Here is a 19,755-nt window from a genome sequence, read left to right as displayed (position 1 = left end):
GGGTGCCAGTGGTACCCATGTCCCTGGCAAATCCCTCAAGCCCCCTCTTTTTTAAAAATTTTGGTCCATCTGGTGTTTAACCCCCATGTTAGTGCTCATCCCTCTGCTCAGGCATGTCCCGGTGCCGCAGTGGTGGCAGCGGTACCTGGGAGGGATGCTGGGTGGCAGTGGTACCCAAGGAGGATGCTGAGCAGCACCGGTACTCGTCTCCTTGGCAAATCCCTCAAGCCACTTCTTTTTTTTTTTTTTTTTTTTAAAAATTTTGGTCCATCTGGTGTTTAACCCCCACGTCAGCCCCTCTTCTCTCTTCTGCCTGGGTGCCCCTTGGTGCCAGGGCGGGGGGGGGGGGGTTGTGTGGGGTGTTTAATGGGGTACATCTCATCCTTGGCACGGGTGCTTGCTGTGTGTTGGGGCAGGCTTTGGCTTTGGGGGTGTTGATGCATCGTCTCGGATGCATCGTGCCCCCGGGGAGCAGACGCGTCACACCCCCGGCGGTATTTTTAGCCGCTGTCACGGTTTGAATCGCACCTCCTCTTGCGCTCCCTGCCTTCATCCCACCGCCCGGAGCTGCCGGTACCGTGGCCTCCCGCCAGCACAGGGGCTGGGAATTGGGGGCTCCTTGTATCTGCCTGCTGATTTTTAGGGGCTTATCCAGACCCGGAGCAGTCCCGGCCGGTTCCTACAGACCACATCTCGCTCCTGTTAGCCCTGAGGATGGGTATACCCATCCCTGTTGCTGCAGACGGGGATTTTGGGCAGCAGTCTCGCCGCCTTCCTTGCAAAAGTGTTGATGAAACGTTAACTCTTTTATGCTCTTATTGACCTTCTGATGGGGAAGGAGAAGGGGTTGGGGGTTGAGCTTTTCCCCAACCCTGCCCTTGGATGGGGAGAGATGGTGCCAAAAGCATCCCATAGCTCACGCAAACCAGGGCTCTGCAAAACCCTTTTTATTTTTTCCCCTGCGTATACAAATCACAGCCAAATTTGTCGGTGAGATGGAGCCTTCATTTGCTGCTGTGGATGGGGGGGTGGGGAGCGGATGGGAGGGAAAGCTCACGTGGGGAAAAACCATAACAATAAACCTGTCCGAGGAAGGAGACGGATCGGCTCGGCCAGCTGTGCCTCCGCCAAGAAAATATCTACTCCGCGTAATTGCATTTTAAGCTTCTGGAGCCCGGGCATCGGCTCGCGGGCGGCCGAGGATCCAGCCTTGGGGTGATGGAGCAGTGGGGAAACTGAGGCACGGGACCAGCGGGTGCCGGTGGCTGCGCTGGGGGCGGCAGCGGGATGCGGGTGGTGGAGATGCAGCCCAGGAGGAGGTGGTATCTTCCCCGACTGGGAATAATTTACTCGGGGAGGGGTAAAGGAATGGCTTTTCCCTGGGAAATGGGGCTCTGCCAGCCTGAAACGCTGTTGCCTCCACTCTGGTTTCTCAGACCAAAAAAAAAAAAAAACCAAACCACCCAACACTAAGAACAAATTTTGCCGTCCCAGAATATCCCATTTTCAGCAGATCTTGGAAAGAAACATTTCGGCTTTTTTTTTTTTTTTTTTTTTTTTAAATCAGTTGGCACTTAGTTTCTGACACTTTGTTTTATTTTGAAAAAAAAAAAATTTTTTTTTTTTTTCTTTCCTTCCTGGAAGATTTTGACAGATTTGTGCTTTTTCTCCCATTAGAAAGCACAGCCAAGTTTCAAACGCTTTAAAATCCGGCGTGTCTCGTGGTGAGAGCCGAAGGAGCCGGGGTCTGTGGTGCGGGGGCACATCCGCACGTGGGCTGGGCAGACGCTCCATTTCGGAAAGGATTTTGAGAAAGCTGTGAGGTCTCGGTGCCTCCAGGCATATGAATAGGAGAGAATTTGCATTTTTTTATTTTTTAAAAGCAGTTTTTTGTGGTTCTGGGAGGGAAAAACCCCAACCTTTGTGATGGAGCGTGCCCTGGCGCTTTAAAAAAATGAGTGTAAAAGGGGGGAAAAAGCCCTGAATCTCTTCTCATATATGAATGTGTTGGGAATCATAATTTTATGTGCGTTTTATGGCCTTTTTTTTTTTTTTCCCAGTGTTTGGACTTGTGTTTGCACGAGCGATGCGTCTGAGCATCCCCTGGCACGGGGAAGCTCAACATGTGCCGGCAGCAGTGAGACCATTAACTGGCAAATCCCCGGGCGGCGGCGGGAATTACTGATGTAATTTGGGGATAAAATAGGAAAAAAAAAAAACCCAGAAGAAATAATCCCCCGGCCCCGGCTCTGCTTTCACGCTGGCCCATTAGGGGATATTTGCCTTTGTTCGTTCTGCTTGCTCAGGGCTTTCTTAACATGCCTGCCCTCGTCAGCCCAGGGGCTCCTATTAATTAGCGCTGGTGCCCCGGTCCGCCTGTGATCTGTGGGTTTAATGGAACAATAGGTCACTGTTAACGAACTGGCCCGGAGTGGCCCCCGTGGGTGAAGCCAGCCCCAGAGCTCCGGGCTTTGGCTGGCTGCGGGATGCGGGGCTGGATCTGGGGATGGATGCGGGATGGGGGGCTGGGTGTGGGATGCAGGGCTGGATGCAGGGATGGGTGCAGGGATGGGTGCGGGATACAGGGCTGGATGCAGGGAAGGAAGCAGGATGCAGGGCTGGATGCAGGGATGGGTGTGGGATGCAGGGATGGGTGCAGGGATGGGTGCGGGATGCAGGGCTGGATGCAGGGATGGGTGTGGGATGCAGGGATGGGTGCGGGATGCAGGGATGGGTGCGGGATGCAGAGCTGGATGCAGGGATGGGTGTGGGATGCAGGGATGGGTGCAGGGATGGGTGCGGGATGCAGGGCTGGATGCAGGGAAGGAAGCGGGATGCAGGGCTGGATGCAGGGCTGGGTGTGGGATGCAGGGGTGCAGAGCTGGATGCAGGGATGGGTGCGGGATGCAGGGATGGGTGCAGGGATGGGTGCAGGATACAGGGCTGGATGCAGGGAAGGAAGCAGGATGCAGGGATGGGTGCGGGATGCAAGGGTGCGGGATGCAGGGATGGGTGCGGGATGCAGAGCTGGATGCAGGGATGGGTGCGGGATGCAGAGCTGGATGCAGGGATGGGTGCGGGATGCAGGGATGGGTACAGGGATGGGTGCGGGATGCAGGGATGCAGAGCTGGATGCAGGGATGGGTGCGGGGTGCAAGGATGGGTGCGGGATGCAGGGATGCAGAGCTGGATTCAGAGCTGGATGCAGGGATGGATGCAGGGATGGATACGGGACACAGGGCTGGCTGTGGGATGCAGGGATGGATGTGGGGCTGGCTGCGGGATGCAGGGCTGGCTGGCATCTCAGTGTGCTGTCTCTGTGTCACCTCGGTACTCGTGGGGACAAGTGGCCTCTTAGCATTTATTGCAATTCTGTGTTCAGCCTCGTGGACGGGGGAGGTGGTGCGGGGCTTTTGCCTTTGCTCTTTGCAAAGTATAAAAAACAACGCCAGACCCCCAAAGGATAAATAAAAGGGCTCAGAAGTGCCAACGCGCCACTGGCGGAGGGGTAGTGGGTGTCAGTGATACATTTGTAGGGCTGTGATTGCTGCAGGTTGTTGGAGGTCGTGGCTGAGACCTGCCGCTGTCGTGTCAGGCAATGGACAGACCCCCCCAAGAGCTCGAGGTCGAAGCACGCGCGGGCAGGCGGAGGGCTGAGCTCAAAGCAGGAGTTTTGCAGGAGCCCTCGGGGTCTCGTGAATCTTCCTGCGACTGCTGCACTTGAGTGCCTGCCTCTTGGGAGAACCCCCCCACCCAGCCCCAGTTTGGTGACCGGCTCCTGGGAAGCAAAACTGGGAGCTGCATCCTGCTCCCCTGGCGGAGACCTCCATGGGAGCTGAGACCTGCCAGCTCGTTTCACTGGTGGGGGAACTGCATGGGAGAGAGGGGGGATTAGCAGCAGACAAAACCGTCCTCGCTCACGGGTGCCCGTGGGGTCCCCCCCATGGTTCGGAGGGGGGCAGCACACAGTCCCGGGGGGGCTTTTGGGGAGGGACCGGTCGCTCAGCGGGGGCTGACGGGTCTGTCTGTCCACAGCCGGCTGCACCTTCGAGGAGGACGGCGACCCGAACCAGTGCGAGTACAGCCAGGGCGAGGACGATGACTTCGGGTGGGAGCTCGTCCGCAGCTACATGATGCCACACCTGACGGCTGATCTGCCTCACGGTGAGTCCTGGTCCCTCGGCGGGGCCGCGCTCGCGTCCCCCCTCTGTCCCCGGGGACCTCCGCTCCAAAGCCACCCCTCCGTCCTGTACCCCGTAGCCAGAGCACGTGGCTTCTCCTGCGTTAATTCCTGGCGGCGTTTGAGGCTCGACCTGTCCTCGGTCCCGTGGGCAGGCTGCCGCTGTGCCCGCCGGCGAGGTGTGATGAGTTGTGTCCGTCCTCAGCGCGGTGGGGTGGGACGTGTGGCCCTGGGGAAGGTGTCGCCTGGTGATGGGGGACTCTGCTGCTGCTGGGGGGAGGAGGGGACAGGGACAGGGTGGCACTGGGTACTTCTGAGCACAGGGCACAGCAGGGACAGGGACATCGGGTGGCACCTCTCAGCCCTGTGATGCTGTGTAACCCTGTGCCACCCCAACCCCCCCAGGGGCAGGAGGAACCTGCAAACAGTCCGAGAGTGGTTTTTTGGGGTGAAAACCAATGATTTCCAGCTCTGTTCCCTCTATCTGTGACCTCTACCATGGCTGTTTGCTGCACCCCCAGCCCTGGTCCCCGGGCTGGCCGGGGGCTGCGTGGGGGACGTCCCCTCCGCCCTGGCGTCTCCCTGCCCGCGGCAGTGGGGTGGCAGCAGCTCGGGCGGCTTTACCGCGCTTCCCGCGGATCTCGGCAGCATCTCCGGCGCTGCCAAATTCCCCATCTGGTGTCAAGCACAGCATCTGCGGCTGCCGCCAGCCGGGATGCACCCAGATCCCATCGCAAAGGGACACCTCCGGAGCCGCTCTCCCTGCCCGGCATCCGCTCGTTCCTCGCTGGTGTGTCGGCTCGTGCTGCTTTTGAGGGTTTGGGGGCTCCTGAGAAATTCCCATCTCAGAGAGTCGTGGAAAAGGGGTGGGGGGGTGGGGGAAAGGCGTTTCTGGCTTTTGCGAGTGTGGGGAAAAAGGCTCGTGGCTGCGAGTTGGAGGCATCCCTGAAGTCTCGGGAGCTGTAAGGAAGAAAATGCAAATGGACTTGCTTCTCTTTTAATTTTTATTTTTAAATCTCATTGCTTTTAAACCCATTTTCATTAATTTTCCGGGTCCGTCTCCTCGCTCCGATGGCCAGGCTGGGGGAGCAGAGCCGGCCGGCAGCCGTGGGGAGCTGCCCCTTTCCCGCGGGGACGGTGTGGGCACTGTCCTTGAGTGGCATTTGGGGGCCCCACTCCCTCCCAGCTCCGGACCGTGTCCTGTACCCATTCCCTCTGCGAGATGCCCCAGGCTCGGGATACTCCTCGTTTTCGGGATCGCTGGCTCCTGCCTGCTCCCGGCACAGCGTGGAGGTCAGGTCCCACGCTCAAATTGGGTAGAAAGAGAGGGAAGCTGGTTTAGAGCTCGATAGTAAAAATGGCTCTTTTTATTAAAACACTGACTGCTTTATAGAAAACTCTTTACTGCTCCATCAATCTGCCTCCAGCTGTTTATCTCAGGCCTTGTTCATGCCGGGGATTAATTTGGCTTTTCCCCTCTGCTAACCCTTCTCCTCCTTTACCTTCTCCCTTTCCCGTCGCCCTTTCCTCCCTTTCCCGTCGCCCTCTCCTCCCTTTCCCGTCGCCCTCTCCTCCCTTTCCCGTCGCCTTTTCCTCCCTTTCCCGTCGCCTTTTCCTCCCTTTCCCGTCGCCTCTTCCTCCCTTTCCCGTCACCTCTTCCTCCCTTTCCCGTCACCTCTTCCTCCCTTTCCCGTCGCCTCTTCCTCCCTTTCCCGTCGCCTCTTCCTCCCTTTCCCATCTGTGCCGGCATGTCCCGGGCACCAGGCGAGGGCCAAACGACGCTGACAGATCCCTGCTCTCCCTTGATAATTTTCCAAATAATTGCTTTAACCTGAACTATCCTAATTTGTGTGTGGTTTAGGGGGAGTTTCCCGGGGCAGCAAGGAGGGAAGCAGAGCTGGGGATTGAGATGGCTCGTGATGGAGGGTCTTAAACCTGTAATTAGTTGGATTTTCCGCTCGCTTTTCAGCTGTAATTTAAAATCTGCAGCAAACCGCCCGAGTTTAGAGCCGGGGGGCTGAAGGGGTCGGGTGGAACGGGGCTGCTCTCTCTGCTCGAGGAAATAACTGTGGCTGGGCAGGAGATGGGGGCGTACGTGGGGTCTCCAGAGGGACCTGGACAGGCTCGGGAGGAGGGCCCGTGCCAACCTCATGAACATCAACACGGCCGAGGGCAGGGGCCTACATCTGGGTCGGGGCAACCCCAAGCACAACGCCAGGCTGGGCGGGGGATGGATGGAGAGCCGCCCTGAGGGGAAGGCCCTGGGGGTGCTGATGGACCAGAAGCTCACCATGAGCCGGCCATGCGCCATCGCAGCCCAGAAGGCCGACCGCATCCTGCGCCGCATCAGGAGGAGTGCGGCCAGCAGGGCGAGGGGGGGATTCTGCCCCTCTGCTCCGCTCTGGGGAGACCCCACCTGGAGTGCTGCCTCCAGCTCGGGGGGGCACAACATAGGGAAGACATGGATCTGTTGCAGTGGGGCCAGAGGATGCCCCGGAGATGCTGGGAGGGCTGGAGCCCCTCTGCTGGGAGGACAGGCTGGGAGAGTTGGGGGGGTTCAGCCTGGAGAAGAGAAGGCTCCAGGGAGACCTTATTGGGGCCTTCCAGTGCCTAAAGGGGCTCCAGCAGAGCTGGGGAGGGACTTCTTACAAGGGCATGGAGTGATGGGATGAGGAGGAATGGCTTTAAACTGGAAGAGGGGAGATTTAGATGAGATATCAGGAAGAAATGTTTCCCTGTGCGGGTGGTGAGCCCCTGGCGCAGGTTGCCCCGAGAAGCTGTGGCTGTCCCATCCCTGGAGGTGGTCAAGGCCAGGTTGGACGGGGCTTGGAGCAACCTGGGCTGGGGGGAGGTGTCCCTGCCCAGGGCAGGGGGTGGGAACTCCGTGATCTTCAAGGTCTCTTCCAACCCAAACCATTCTGGGATTCTATGAATGCAGTTTAGGAAATAAACTCCAGAGTTGGTGGGGAAGCAGATGTGACCATCCCAGGTGGGATGCTGAGCTGTGAGCGTGGAGCATCGCAGCGTCCAGCCCCCAGAAGAGCTTCTGTCCCCACTGCTGATCGATGATGACACCCAGAGGGATGCTCATCCCCATAGCCAGGGACTCCTCGAATAACAGGTAGACGCTGTTTGCTCATGGCCTTGGGGCACCCAGTGGGTGCAGGGACCCCGTTTTTGTGTAGTTTTACCCCGGTGCGCGTGGGGAGCTGCGCACGAGGCTCCTGCAGCCTTATCACCCCTCCTGGTCCCCTCCAGCAGCTCGCCTGGAGGAAGCATTTCACAGCACCGGGGCCTCTCCAGGGAGCACTTTCCAAAGGAGTCTCGTGGTCTCGGATTAAAATGAGTTTTTATTGGAGATCAGCCAGTTTCAAGGAGCGTAGGATTTATTGGAGCGGATGCTGGCTGCCGGCCACCCACCTCCACCTTCCCATCCCTCTTTCTTCTTGCCTTCTTGTTTGGTCTGGGTTTTTTTATCTCCCCCAGCCCTCCCCCCCCCTCCCCCTCTCTTCCCATCTTGACTTGTCTCCCTCTTGCACCTAAAGACGATGGATGGGTCTCTCCCACGTTGCAATTGTGACTTTTTCTTTTTTTCCCCAGCTCTTTTTTATTGGTTTGTTGGGGTTTTTTTGGTGTTTTGTTTTTGTTTTTTTTTTTTTTTTAAGGAGCCGGGTGAGGCAGGCGTGAGGATGCACCATCGCTGTGTCTGCACCGAAATAACTCTCCCTGGATGCTTCGGGTGTGCTTCCCTCCCGCTCTCCCCCCAAGCATCGCCCCTGTGGGCCAGGCTGGTCCTCCCCTGCCTTCAGGCCCTGCGATGTCTGATCTCCTAGAAGCCCTGCTGTTCCGAAGCCTGGGGGGAGAGAAGGGACGGCAGGATTCGGCCAGGTCCCCAAGCACTTTGCGGAGCGGGAGATTGGGCGGTGGGGTGGTCCAGCAGGCAGGGATGGGGCAGGGGAGTGAAATCAGGCTCATTTCTTGAGCTCCTGGAGTGAAACACAAGTTCATAGAATCCCAGAATGGTTTGGGTTGGAAGGGACCTTGAAGATCATCCATTTCCACCCCCTGCCCTGGGCAGGGACACCTCCCCCCAGCCCAGGTTGCTCCAAGCCCTGTCCAACCTGGCCTTGACCACCTCCAGGGATGGGGCAGCCACAGCTTCTCGGGGCAACCTGCGCCAGGGGCTCACCACCCTCAGGGTGAAAAATTTCCTCCTAATATCTCATCTCAATCTCCCCTCTTCCAGTTTGAAGCCATTCCCCCTCGTCCTATCAAAAAGTTGAGGTTACTTAACGCGTATCAAGATAAAACAGGGTATTTAGGCTAAGCCCTGCGTGAATTTGGATGGGGCAGGTCCGGGATGGAGCACGGGACAGAGCCGGGGTCGGGTCCCCGTCCTGGTCTCCGCAGAGATGCGGGGTGCCTCTCGGAGGACAAGGAGGAGGATGCTCAGCGGAGCTCCTGGGGGAGGTGCAGGTACCTCTCTTTGTCGCTGGATGAATTTGCATGGGGAAATTCAAAGGAGGTGAGCTGAGGTGGGAAAAAACCACAGCAAAAGCCCCCCCGGTGGAGGCTGCGCGCCCTCCTGCCCCCTCCGCAGCCCCGTCCTGGGGGTCGGAGTACCCCGGGGCTCCTCCGCTCTGCGCGGCCGTACTCAAAAATACTGAAATATCATATTATTGAGTTGTTTTGTTTTTTTTTTTTTTTTTCCTCCAAATGGTGCTTTTTCCTAGGTTCTCCTTTCAAACTCAGTGATGTTAGAGAACCCTCTGTGAATCGGGGTTTCTATTCCCTCTTTGGCTCTTCCCTCCATGCACAGAGCCGCCGTCGCGATGCCCCAACGCGGCTGTGTCGGGGGGTGACCGAGCAGTTGTCCCCACCCCGATGAGCTCCGATGTCCCCTCATCCCCTCCAAGGAGTCTCTCCTTCAGCTCCTCCTCCCGCACCACTTCCCGATCAGCTCCTGCTGCGTATCCCTAAAATCCTTGGGGAAAAAATAAAGCTTGATTTATTTTGTTTTTTGGCTCCTGGGGGGAATTCCTCCGGTCTGCGCAAGGAGCCAGTGGTGGTGGTGGATCAGCTGTCGGCGATGGGGCTCCCCCGGGAAGATGCTCGTCCTGGGGCTCGGCGCGGAGCGGGTACCCCATTCCTGTGCCGGGACACGTCGAGAAGAAAAACCGACGGGTGAGGAGACACCGTCGGGCTTCCGTCTTTCAAAGCGGTTTCTTGGAGGCAGACCTGGTCCCTCGGCACCTCTGGGCTGGCGGTGTCGCCCTCCGCCTGTCATCCCGCCTGCCTTTTGCTGCCTTTTAATAGCTCTTTGATTTTGATTTTTTTTTTTTTTTAATTTTATTTTTATCTCTCGGTGGTTTTGTAGGAGGAAGAAGTCGGCGAGACAGGGGAAGAAGCCGGTGGGAGGGGGGGGAGAGGGGGAAGTGGGTTGTTCCCTCCTCTCCTTGCTGAGCTGTTTGGGGTTGTTCCCAGAGGGATGCGGGCAGGATGACCCTCGGGATGGGGAGAGCTGCTCCTTCCCTGCGGTCAACCGGGTTTCAGCCCCACCGCTGGGGAGAAAACCCCTGGGAGCTCGTTGCTCTCCCACTCACGGCTGAGGTTATCAAAGCTGCCGAATTATCCTCGAAGACCCGATTGGAATCCCAAGGAAGGGCTGATGATCCCACAAGTGGGAAAATTTGGCCGTAGACCCCGCATGAGGACTTTGCTGGGATGGGTACAAGGTTTTCTCTGCGCATCCCCTCCGGGGCTGATTTTGCAACTTAAACCCCATTGTCGACTTTTGCGTTGCAAATTGATGGTTTTTCCTTAGGGAGCATCGCTGGAAGCTTGTTTCTCTTCTCATTTGTTTGATTGAATTATTATCTAGGGCTTTTTGAGTCTTTTCTCTTTCTCCACAGAACACTTGGGCTCTTCCCTAAAAGCCCACCTGAAAACTAAATTATATTGCTGCAGCCGAGTTGGGGGGGGTGGGGGGGGAGAATGGGATGGAGAGAGAGGGGCTCGCTTGTTTTTTGTGGTGATGAAGGGGGGCGGTGGCTCGCCTGGACTGGGATCTCAAATCGAACCAACCTTAAATGGTGGATCAGAGAAAAGATTTAAGGAGCGAAGCACGGGTACGGATGAGCGCCCCAATCCCATCCTTTGGTTTGAAGTTTCAACCGGGGGGTGCCCCGGGGTTGATTTTGCGGCTCCCGTTTTGTGGGAGATTTGGAATTGATTTTTTTTCCCCCATTGTGACTTCTGGAGCAGATTTTTTTTTTTTTTTTTTTTTTTTTGCTGTGTAATGCCAACACATGGACAGGGCTGAAAAATAACCCGGGCTGTGCTGTGCTGTGTTGATGAGCTCCGATACTGCATTAACCCTCTGGCTGCCGAGACTGGTCCTGCCTGTCCCCCCCCATCCTCCCTGGCTCTGGGACACCCCCTCCTCTCCATCCCCATCTCCGGCTTCGCTGGCAGCAAGTAAGCTACTCTTTAAAAAAAAAAAACAACTGGAATTTGGAGGTTTGCGTAGCTGTTGCTGCAGCTCTGCTCTCGCCCTGGCTGGGAAAGCCGCCGGATCCTGCTGGAAGCTGAACACCCCATGGGGTGGGGGTACAGGGGGGCACCCCTGGATTAACAGGGAGCAAGTGGAAGGGGTCTGGGAGACCCCCGTGTCCTTGCTGTATCACCCTGGAAGGGGCTGTGTAGCCCCCTCCACCCCCAGGACCATCCCCAGTATCCCCGGGAGCATCCCCGGTGCCACCGGCAGCATCCCGGCTGGATGAAGAGTCCAGGGACGAGGGGGTTGGGGACCTGTGGTGGGGCTGTGTCCTGCGGGGTGGGTGGTGGCAGTGTACGCGTAGGCTGTCACCCCCTTGTCACCAGCTGGCTGTGCCATCTACCTCCTTGAGCTCCCTGCGCAGCAGTGGTGCTGGTGGGAGCACCCAGGCAGGGCTGTGCTGCTCTTTTATTGGGGTGCAGGGAAAAAAAAAAAAACAAGCGAAAAACCTCACTGCGAAAAGAAAACGACCCCTGCCAAAAAAAAAAAAAAAAAAAAAAAAATAGCCCAAGGGCTACCAAGGGAGTTTGTAACCTTCAGCCACCGCTCTGTGAGGAGCTACCTGCCCCAGGAGCAACTCCGTGCCGGGGGGATGCTCCGGTGTGGGATGCGGTACCCCGGTGCGGGATGCAGCACCACAACACACGGATGAGTGTCCTCTGCTTCTCCTGCGTTAAAAAAAAAAACCAAAAAACAACAACCAACCCCGACCCATACCATAGCTTGAACTTGAAGCTGGGACCAGTGGTTTACGGGGGAGGAGGATATAATTAGCACACAAGCGAGCAGTGGGAGCCTGCTTTTTCCGATGCGGCAACGCTGGCGAGAAAATTAAGGGGGCAAAGCAGTGCGTGGGGGAAACCCTGCCGGATGAGCGATGCACCGGTGAGTTGGCACCCATTCGCGTCCGTGGTCCCAGGTGACCTTAAGGGACATTCTCCTCCTTTTAAAATAGCTTGTCAGTGGTTTAATTTTAGCCTGGGTTTCTTTATTTCCGTCCTCTGGCTTTTTGGTTTTAAAGGGAGGGGAGGAGGGAGAGTCTGCGTTGGTTAACGAGAGCCCGGCAGATCGCGTGTTTGGAGGTGGCTTTCGGGAGATGTCCCCTGGCGCGGGGCGGGCTGGCGTTGGCTCTCCGGGCTGCCATTGCCTGGACCAAATGGAGCCGCTCTCGTTAGCGCAGAAATAATTTTGCTGGAGGAAATGAGAGGAGGGAAAAAAAACCACACAACAACAACAAGAGAAGGAATATGGACATAGTGCCTTCCCCTCTGTCCATGAAATGTGGCTGCGCTTGATTCCAAGAAAATAAATTGTTATAGTTTTATTTCACCCTGAATATCCGCCCGCGTTAAAATTTTTGCTTTTTGGTGATTTCTTTCCACTGCCGCAGCTCCCCTCTCTGGAGGATGCACTGGAGGATGCACCGCGGTGTGGTACCCGGCACCGCATCTCCCCACCTGATGCTGTGACCCCCTCAGTGTTTCGGGGTCCCCCCCAGGCCCAGCTCCCAAACGCTGGGGGTGACAGATGGGTGCCCCCTCCCCGCAATCCCCTGCTGCCTTCGTTAGGCTTTTCTCGGTGCCCGCTCGCTTGGAGCCAACGGGAGGAAAGCGTACGAATTTGTTTAAATTAACCAGCGGTGAAAACTATTAATAATTAAGCACCTACTGTCAGGAAAACAATGGTAGACTTAAATAAATGGCCCGGCTTTGTTACTTACAGCTTCTGCCGTTATTAAATTGGAAGGGATATTAATAATCCCCTCGCCTTTGGTGATGGGGAGGGTTTGACAGGGCAGCTTCCCTGTGTCCTGGCCCCACGGAGAGCCGGGACTCCTGCATCCCCCTCCTGCCTCCGGACCGTCTGGGATGGAGCATGCGGGGCAGGGAAGGATGCTGCCTTTGGGATCCTTTTTGGGATTTCCATCCTGCCTGCCCTGTAAGTACGGCTCTGGGGTCGCGCCGGGACTCCTGGTTTTGTTGCTGGTGATTTTGGGTGATGGGAGATATGGGGGACCAGCGGCTGCTGGTGGGGGAACCGGGTCTGGGGCTGGCATCCCGGAGAGCTGCTGCGCCGACATCCCCCCGGGAAGCCGCGGCGCTGCCACTCATTAAGCCGACGAGTGCTTTTTCCCCCCCTGCGACCGCCTGCTGAGCACAGTTTAAACTCGGCGACAACCGTGTGGTAAATGATATGAGGCGACGGGAATGGGAATGGAACGGCTGGGGCCCGGCTGGGGAGGGCAGTATTGATGCAGCCGAAGCTGTGAGCATTAAAGGAAAGCAGGCGGAGGGTCTCCGGTGGCATCGAAGCCGTTACCGATCCCGACATCCTGGGGGGGGACCAGCTTATCCTGGAGGCAACGGGTCTGCTCCATCCCTCCTCATCTGGAGGCCACGTCCCGTTTCGGTGTCCTGCTGCCGCCCAAATAGGTGTCTGATAGTGACTCCGTCCTGCGTCCCTGCCTCTGTCCTGCATGTCCCGGCGGCCGGCACGGATCGGTACCCAGCAGGACCCGAGCATCATTGCCGCGTCGTGCGCATCTTTGCCATCCTGCATCCTCCACCTTCTCCATCCCTGCTGGCAAAGCTCAGGAGGTGCAGAACAAGGAGGTTACTCCATGTTCTCCCCCCCCTTTCTCCCTCCATCCGCAGGCTCCTACCTGATGGTGAACTCCTCGCAGCACGCCCCGGGCCAGAAAGCTCACCTGCTCTTCCAGGCGCTGAGCGAGAATGACACCCATTGCCTCCAGTTCAGCTACTTCATGTACAGCCGGGACGGCCACAGCCCCGGCACCCTCAGCGCCTACGTCCGGGTGACGGGGGGCCCCGTGGGCAGCGCTGTCTGGAACGCCTCCGGTTCCCACGGCCGCCAGTGGCACCAGGCGGAGTTGGCCGTCAGCTTGTTCTGGCCCAGCGAGTACCAGGTGAGCCCCGGTGGCCACCCCCTCCTTGCACGGCACAGACCCCACCTCGGGTCACCCGGAACCCCCCGGTGATGGGTGACCCTTCTGTTTGGTACCACAGGTCCTCTTCGAGGCGGTGGTCTCCAGCGAGCGCAGGGGTTACCTTGGCTTGGATGACATTTTGCTCTTGAATTATCCGTGCTGTGAGTGTCAGGGGATGGGACCCGAGGGGGGGTGGCGGGTGGGGGAGTGGGTGCCGCTGAGTGGCGCTGGACAGCCGGGTTGGGAGCTGGTGCCCACTGGGATGGTCCTGGGCAGAGTTGATGGACTAATGCCGAGGTGCAACCTGGTGGCACCTGGGTGTCCTGTCATCACCTGGGCTGGTGGAGCTCCGTCTCCTCTGTACCTCTGGGGCTCCTTTCTCCATCTCCATCCCCATCCCCACCAGCTCCAACGTTGCTTCAGTTTTCATAAAACCCCAGAGAAGCACAGACTGAACATGTGGCCAGAGTGTCCCCATCAAGAGGGGCCACCTGGGCCAGTGGGGACCTGAAATCCCAGGCTGTCCCAACACGTTGGCTGTTGCGGTTCACCCCCTACTTCTTTTAGGCTGGGGTGGGAGGTCTGACCTCCTCTATCAACCCCATAGCCTGCATCTGGCACCAGCGCTGCGGGATGCTGGAGGGGAAGGTTGTGTTCTCTCCGGGACACCGTCTGGTTGTACAGGGACAAATCCCTGACGCCAAGCTCGGGATCCTGCCCAGGATCATCACTGTGGGATTGCTGGGGAGGGATCCTGGCTGGGCTGTGAGGATGGGGACCGAGCCCATCCGGAGGTTCTCCTCAGCATCCCAGGTGGCTTTTTGGGCTGCGGTAGGATTTTTGCAGCAATACCAATGCTTGCGTCCCTCGGCAGCGAAAGCTCCTCATTTCTCCCGCCTGGGCGATGTGGAGGTCAACGCAGGGCAGAACGCCACCTTCCAGTGCGTGGCCGCCGGCAAGGCCGCCGAGGCCGAGCGGTTCCTCATGCAGGTGAGCAACGGCGGTGGTGAAACCAGCATCTCCACCGTCCCCCCCCCATGCTTTGCTTCTGCAACACCTCTGTGCTTTCCCCTTGGGAGAAGACACCACTGGGAAGGGAGGAGAAGGGCAACCCCTCCCCTGCTTTTAAGCAGGCGTCATCTGGGGACACGTTTGGTGGCTCTGGGTGTCACACAGTGCCTCCCAGTGACGTCTTGTCTCTCCCCGTGGGGCAGAGGCAGAGCGGCGAGGTGGTCCCCGCTGCCTCCGTGAAGCACATCAGCCACCGGCGCTTCCTGGCCACCTTCCAGCTGGACGAGGTGTCCAAGGAGGAGCAGGACCTCTACCGCTGCGTCACCCAGTCCAGCCGCGGCTCGGGCGTCTCCAACTTCGCCGAGCTCATCGTGAAAGGTGGGTGACTCGCTGCTGCCCACCGGGTCGCTGGGTGATGGATGGGCTGTATCTCTGCTCCGCTGTTCGGAGAGGAAGAGGAAGGTGGGACGCTCGGGGTGGTGGGAGCGCAGTTTCTCACTGCTAATGAGTTGCTACCCATGGACGGTTCAGCACAAAACCGGGAAACTACTGCTCGCGGTGGCCTTAGATCATTTATTTTTGATTGCAGTAAGTGGGAATTAAGTCATTACGGTGAAACTGTGCAGCACCACACCGGGTGGCGTATCTTATAAAGATAATTAAGGTTTGGTCAGATAAAACCCTATTGCAGCTGTTAAAGCCTCCCTAAAAGCGCTGTAGGGCATATGCACGGGCTGAAGCTTAAGGAGTGGAGAGTGCCCTCCCGTACCACGGTGCCGATCCCCACCTCCTCTTGGGGGGGGGATCTGAGTTTGTCCTATGCTCTGCAGTGCGAGAGCAATGGGTTCGTTTGGGAAGAGACGATGTGAATGTCTGTAACTAGTAAAAAAGAAAATAAAAACGTGGTACCTGTGGTTGTTCCGGCGTTGGCCTGGCTCCAGGGCTGGGGATGCTGTGGAGCTGCTTCTGGAGTGGGGATGCTCCACCTGCCCCTTCTCCGCTCTCTTCCAGAGCCCCCCACTCCCATCGCGCCCCCCCAGCTGCTCCGTGCTGGCTCCACCTACCTCATCATCCAGCTCAACACCAACTCCATCATTGGCGATGGCCCCATCGTGCGCAAGGAGATCGAGTACCGCATGACCTCGGGGCCCTGGTCGGAGGTTCACGCCGTCAACATGCAGACCTACAAGCTTTGGCACTTGGATCCGGACACAGAGTACGAGATCAGCGTCCTGCTCACCCGGCCTGGCGAGGGGGGCACTGGCAAACCGGGACCACCCCTCATCAGCCGCACCAAGTGTGCAGGTGGGTCTCGTGCTCCATCCCAGCCACCCCGGGTGGCCTTGGGCAAGGTCCTCTGCGACCCCAAGCCCCGGGCAGGGAGCGTGGCTGGGACTGGATGGGTGCTGAGGGTGTTTGCTGGTGTGGTCCAGGAGCTCGAAGCATCGCTCCTCTGACGGATTTGCCATTAATCATAGAATCATTGAATGGTTTAGGCTGGAATGGACCTTGAAGATCATTGAGTTCCCACCCCCTGCCCTGGCCAGGGACACCTCCCCCCAGCCCAGGTTGCTCCAAGCCCTGTCCAACCTGGCCTTGAACACCTCCAGGGATGGGGCAGCCACAGCTTCTTGGGGCAACCTGTGCCAGGGACTCACCGCCCGCACAGCCAAGAATTTCCTCCTGATATCTCATCTCAATCTCCCCTCTTCCAGTTTGAAGCCATTCCCCCTCGTCCCATCACTCCATGCCCTTGTAAAAAGTCCCTCCCCAGCTCTCCTGGAGCCCTTTAGGCACTGGAAGGCCCCATTAAGGTCTCCCTGGAGCCTTCTCTCCTCCGGGATGAACCCCCCCAACTGGGCTGAACAGCCCCCCAGCTGGGGGGTTATGGGGGGAAGACTTCTCCAGCGCCCCAGGGCTGCGCGGGAGCCTTTTTCCCTTGGGGGGGAGTCTGACCCCGCATCCCTACGGGGGGGGGTGACTGGGGTTGAGGGACGTCCCTGTCCCTGGTGGGGCTGGCGGCAGCGTTTCAGACGCTCCATGGCAACCGCCTTCCCGATGGCGGGGTTTAACTGCGGGTAATTGAGCGAAGTCGAAGGCAAGGAGACGGCGTGGAGGCGGCGCAGGATTGTCGTGCTGCGTTTGTCCTGAGACCCGGTCCCTGCACCAAAAAATATAACCCCCCCAAAAAAGTCCGTGCTGCTGAGCTGGGAGTGAGCCCGGAGCATCGCCCCGCAGACGGGGACCGGTGGGAGCATCCTCCTGACACGTGGCAGGAGCGGAGCAGGACCCGGCCGTGTCCCCGGGGCTGCGGGGTGGCCCCGGTGGCTTTGGCCGTAGCCGTGGGGAGCCCCACCAGTGGGGCTGGCTTCGGAGATGGGTGTGCTCAGGTGTGGGAGGGGGGCGGTCGGTGCCAGCGGAGGGGGAGGTGCAGACCCCGACCCAGGCGTCATGGCGAGGGGCTGGCGGCAGCTTTACACCCCAGATTGGTTTTCAGAGGTGCTGCGGGAAAGCCGAGCTTTCCGTATTACCTTGAAGCCGACGACAGGCGCTGTGTGACACTCTCAGCGCCCCATATTTAACGTCCTATGGTGACCGTGTTCAGGCTTCCTTGGCTCTTCCCAGGTTCTGTAATGATGTATTTTTCTCCCCGCCTTCCCCTGGGTTGTGGTGGGTTTGCAGATGGTGACCCAACCGCTCTTTCTCCACCCGAAAAGTGGCTACGGTGGGATCCTCTGCACCTTCCGAACCCGTCTGCCCAGCACTGCGTCTCCCACGCTTTGCAGGATCTGGCCTCGGGGGGGAAACCTGGAAAAAGCCGCTGGGTGGGTGGATGCATCCTGCAGCCCCTGGGTCAAGGGGACATTCACCACAGGGCCACGTGCCACCAGCCATCGTCAGCCCTGAGTTCTGTGCTGCTGGCTCCCCCCTGGAGCATTTAAATACACTGGAATAAAAAGGAGAGGGGAAGGTTGAAGCTTTGCACCACCAGTGCTGCCCGGGGAGATGTTCTCCTGAAGCCACGGGGAGAGGAGCGGGGAGAGGTCCCTGCGGCCACCCACTGGGAGCCATGGCGGTGCGCAGCGGGGCTGAGGTTTGGCGGGTTTTGGCAGAGCCAGACGCGGTGGGAAGTTAAAGCCGAGGTCCCCACAGCGTGGGGCTGTGCGCCTGCGGCTGTGCTCCCCCCGCCTCCCCCCCGCCCCCCCCCCAAACCAACTGGGATTTTGCACTGTCCCATGAGGGCATCGGGACCCGCAGGAGCCGCTGAGGTTGCAAAAGCCTTTTGCAACCCTGAGCTGCCCAAATTCCTGCACGCTGCAAATCCCAGGGGAATAGCCCAAGGGCTCAGCTCTGGGCTGGGGTGGGCAGAGAGCCCCCTTCCCTCTCGGGGTCCTTCCCACCACCTGTGGGTATGGAGAGGAGTTCCTGCCGTCCACCCAAACCAAAACTGCGTGTGCTGTTGGCAAAGGAGCTCCGCTCCTCATTAAATCTGACTTCTCCCGTTCACGCCAATTAGAGCTAATTAAACTCCTTCCCGGTGATGGCACTTTCTGTCCTTTCAAGTGCCTGCCATGGGCTCGATGAAAACGCGAGGGCTCCCATCACACGGGCACGTTTATCTGGTTGGTTGGGGCCACTTGTGGCGCGGATGCTCCTGGATGCTCTGCGCTGGCGCGGGGCTGGTACCCGGCTTTAGCTCCATAGAGGGAGACATGGGCTGCTGTCCCTGCAGTGTTGGTGGCTTTGAGACCCGGTGGTGTCCCCAGCCCTGTCTGGCAGGGCAGCAGCATCCTCTGCTGGAGCTGGTCCCAGTTTTGGGGTCAGGGTTGCTCTCCACACCCGCCTGTCTTGTTCCTATGCTGTAAAAGGGCTTTCCCTGACAATACGTACAAACCCACGAGATGTTTTGCTTCATCGCTCATCTCTCCCCATCTCTCTTCCCCACTGCAGAGCCCATGCGGGCCCCCAAAGGCCTGGCTTTCTCCGAAATCCAGTCCAGGCAGCTGACGTTGCAGTGGGAGCCGCTGGGTTACAACCTGACCCGCTGTCACACCTACACCGTCTCGCTCTGCTACCGCTATTTCGTGGGCACCGGCCACAACCAAACCTTCCGCGAGTGTGTGAAGATGGAGCGGAACGCCAACCGCTACACCATCAAAAACCTGCTGCCCTACAAGAACATCCACGTCAAGCTCATCCTCTCCAACCCCGAGGGTCGCAAGGAGGGCAAGGAGGTGGTATTCCAGACGGATGAGGATGGTGAGTCAGCTCGGGGATGTGCGGCGTCCCCAGAAATAGGACTGGGTGGCTGGTGAGCAGCCGAGGTGTTTCCCATGGTGCGGTGCACATCCATGGCCCTTGGGCAGGGGCATGATGGGAATATCTGCTGCGGCCGTCGCGCTAATGGGGAGGTGGAAGGGATGTTGCAGCCCCGGGGTTATGCGAGGGGAGGTGAGAGAAGGGGGCAGTGATGGTGCCTGGGGAAGGGAAACGCTGGGAGAGGCTTGGGGGGACGAGGGGATGGGATGGGGACACGCAGCACCGGTATCTCCAGCAGAGAAACATCCTACATTGCTGCGGAAATGCCACCCTCATCCTTCGAGGGGACCGTTTTAGCCATTCCCGGTCTGGTGAAGGGCCCAACAGATGCCCGGCTTCTCCCAGCATTAGTCCTCGCTCATCCCTTAGCGTGGAACCAAAGCCCAGCAGCGATAATAACAACAATTAAAACAATCAATGCTTTGCATTTAGGTAATATCTTTCATCTGCTCGGTTGCCTATTAATTCGGCGTTGTGATGTTTCTGGGAGAACGCTCTTAACCGGAGCCCGGCGCAACTTGGCTCGGCTTCCCTGATGCTCTGCCCCGGTTAAATTTGCGGGTTCGGGTGATGCAAACGAGCTCTGCGGGTGAGCGCGTGTTGATAAGAGGTGTCCGTTTAGTTGCCGGCAACTTTGCTCCTCAACAGCTGAGCTGTTTCTCCTCTCCCCGTCCTGGCTGTGCCCTGGGGTTGGGTCCCCGCTGCCGGCACCCTAACTGGGCTGATGTCCTCGTTGGAGGC

General features: G+C 58.4%; 1 protein-coding gene across 1 annotated transcript in view; it reads left to right on the top strand.

Annotated features, from left to right (window-relative positions):
• PTPRU (protein tyrosine phosphatase receptor type U) overlaps positions 1-19,755 on the top strand; it is a gene marked incomplete at its 5' end in the record, with an annotated part of 77,274 nt that overhangs the window by 16,753 nt on the left and 40,766 nt on the right. The window contains 7 exons of the mRNA XM_082494066.1: positions 4,036-4,164; positions 13,391-13,662; positions 13,763-13,844; positions 14,558-14,673; positions 14,898-15,072; positions 15,706-15,999; positions 18,646-18,954. Of these exons, the coding sequence (XP_082350192.1) occupies positions 4,036-4,164; positions 13,391-13,662; positions 13,763-13,844; positions 14,558-14,673; positions 14,898-15,072; positions 15,706-15,999; positions 18,646-18,954 (1,377 nt within the window). The remainder of the gene's footprint in view (positions 1-4,035; positions 4,165-13,390; positions 13,663-13,762; positions 13,845-14,557; positions 14,674-14,897; positions 15,073-15,705; positions 16,000-18,645; positions 18,955-19,755) is intronic.

Source organism: Vanellus vanellus (assembly GCF_965231255.1).
Source record: "Vanellus vanellus genome assembly, chromosome: 22".
Lineage (NCBI taxonomy): Eukaryota > Metazoa > Chordata > Aves > Charadriiformes > Charadriidae > Vanellus > Vanellus vanellus.
This window is presented reverse-complemented; position numbering and strand designations above follow the sequence as displayed.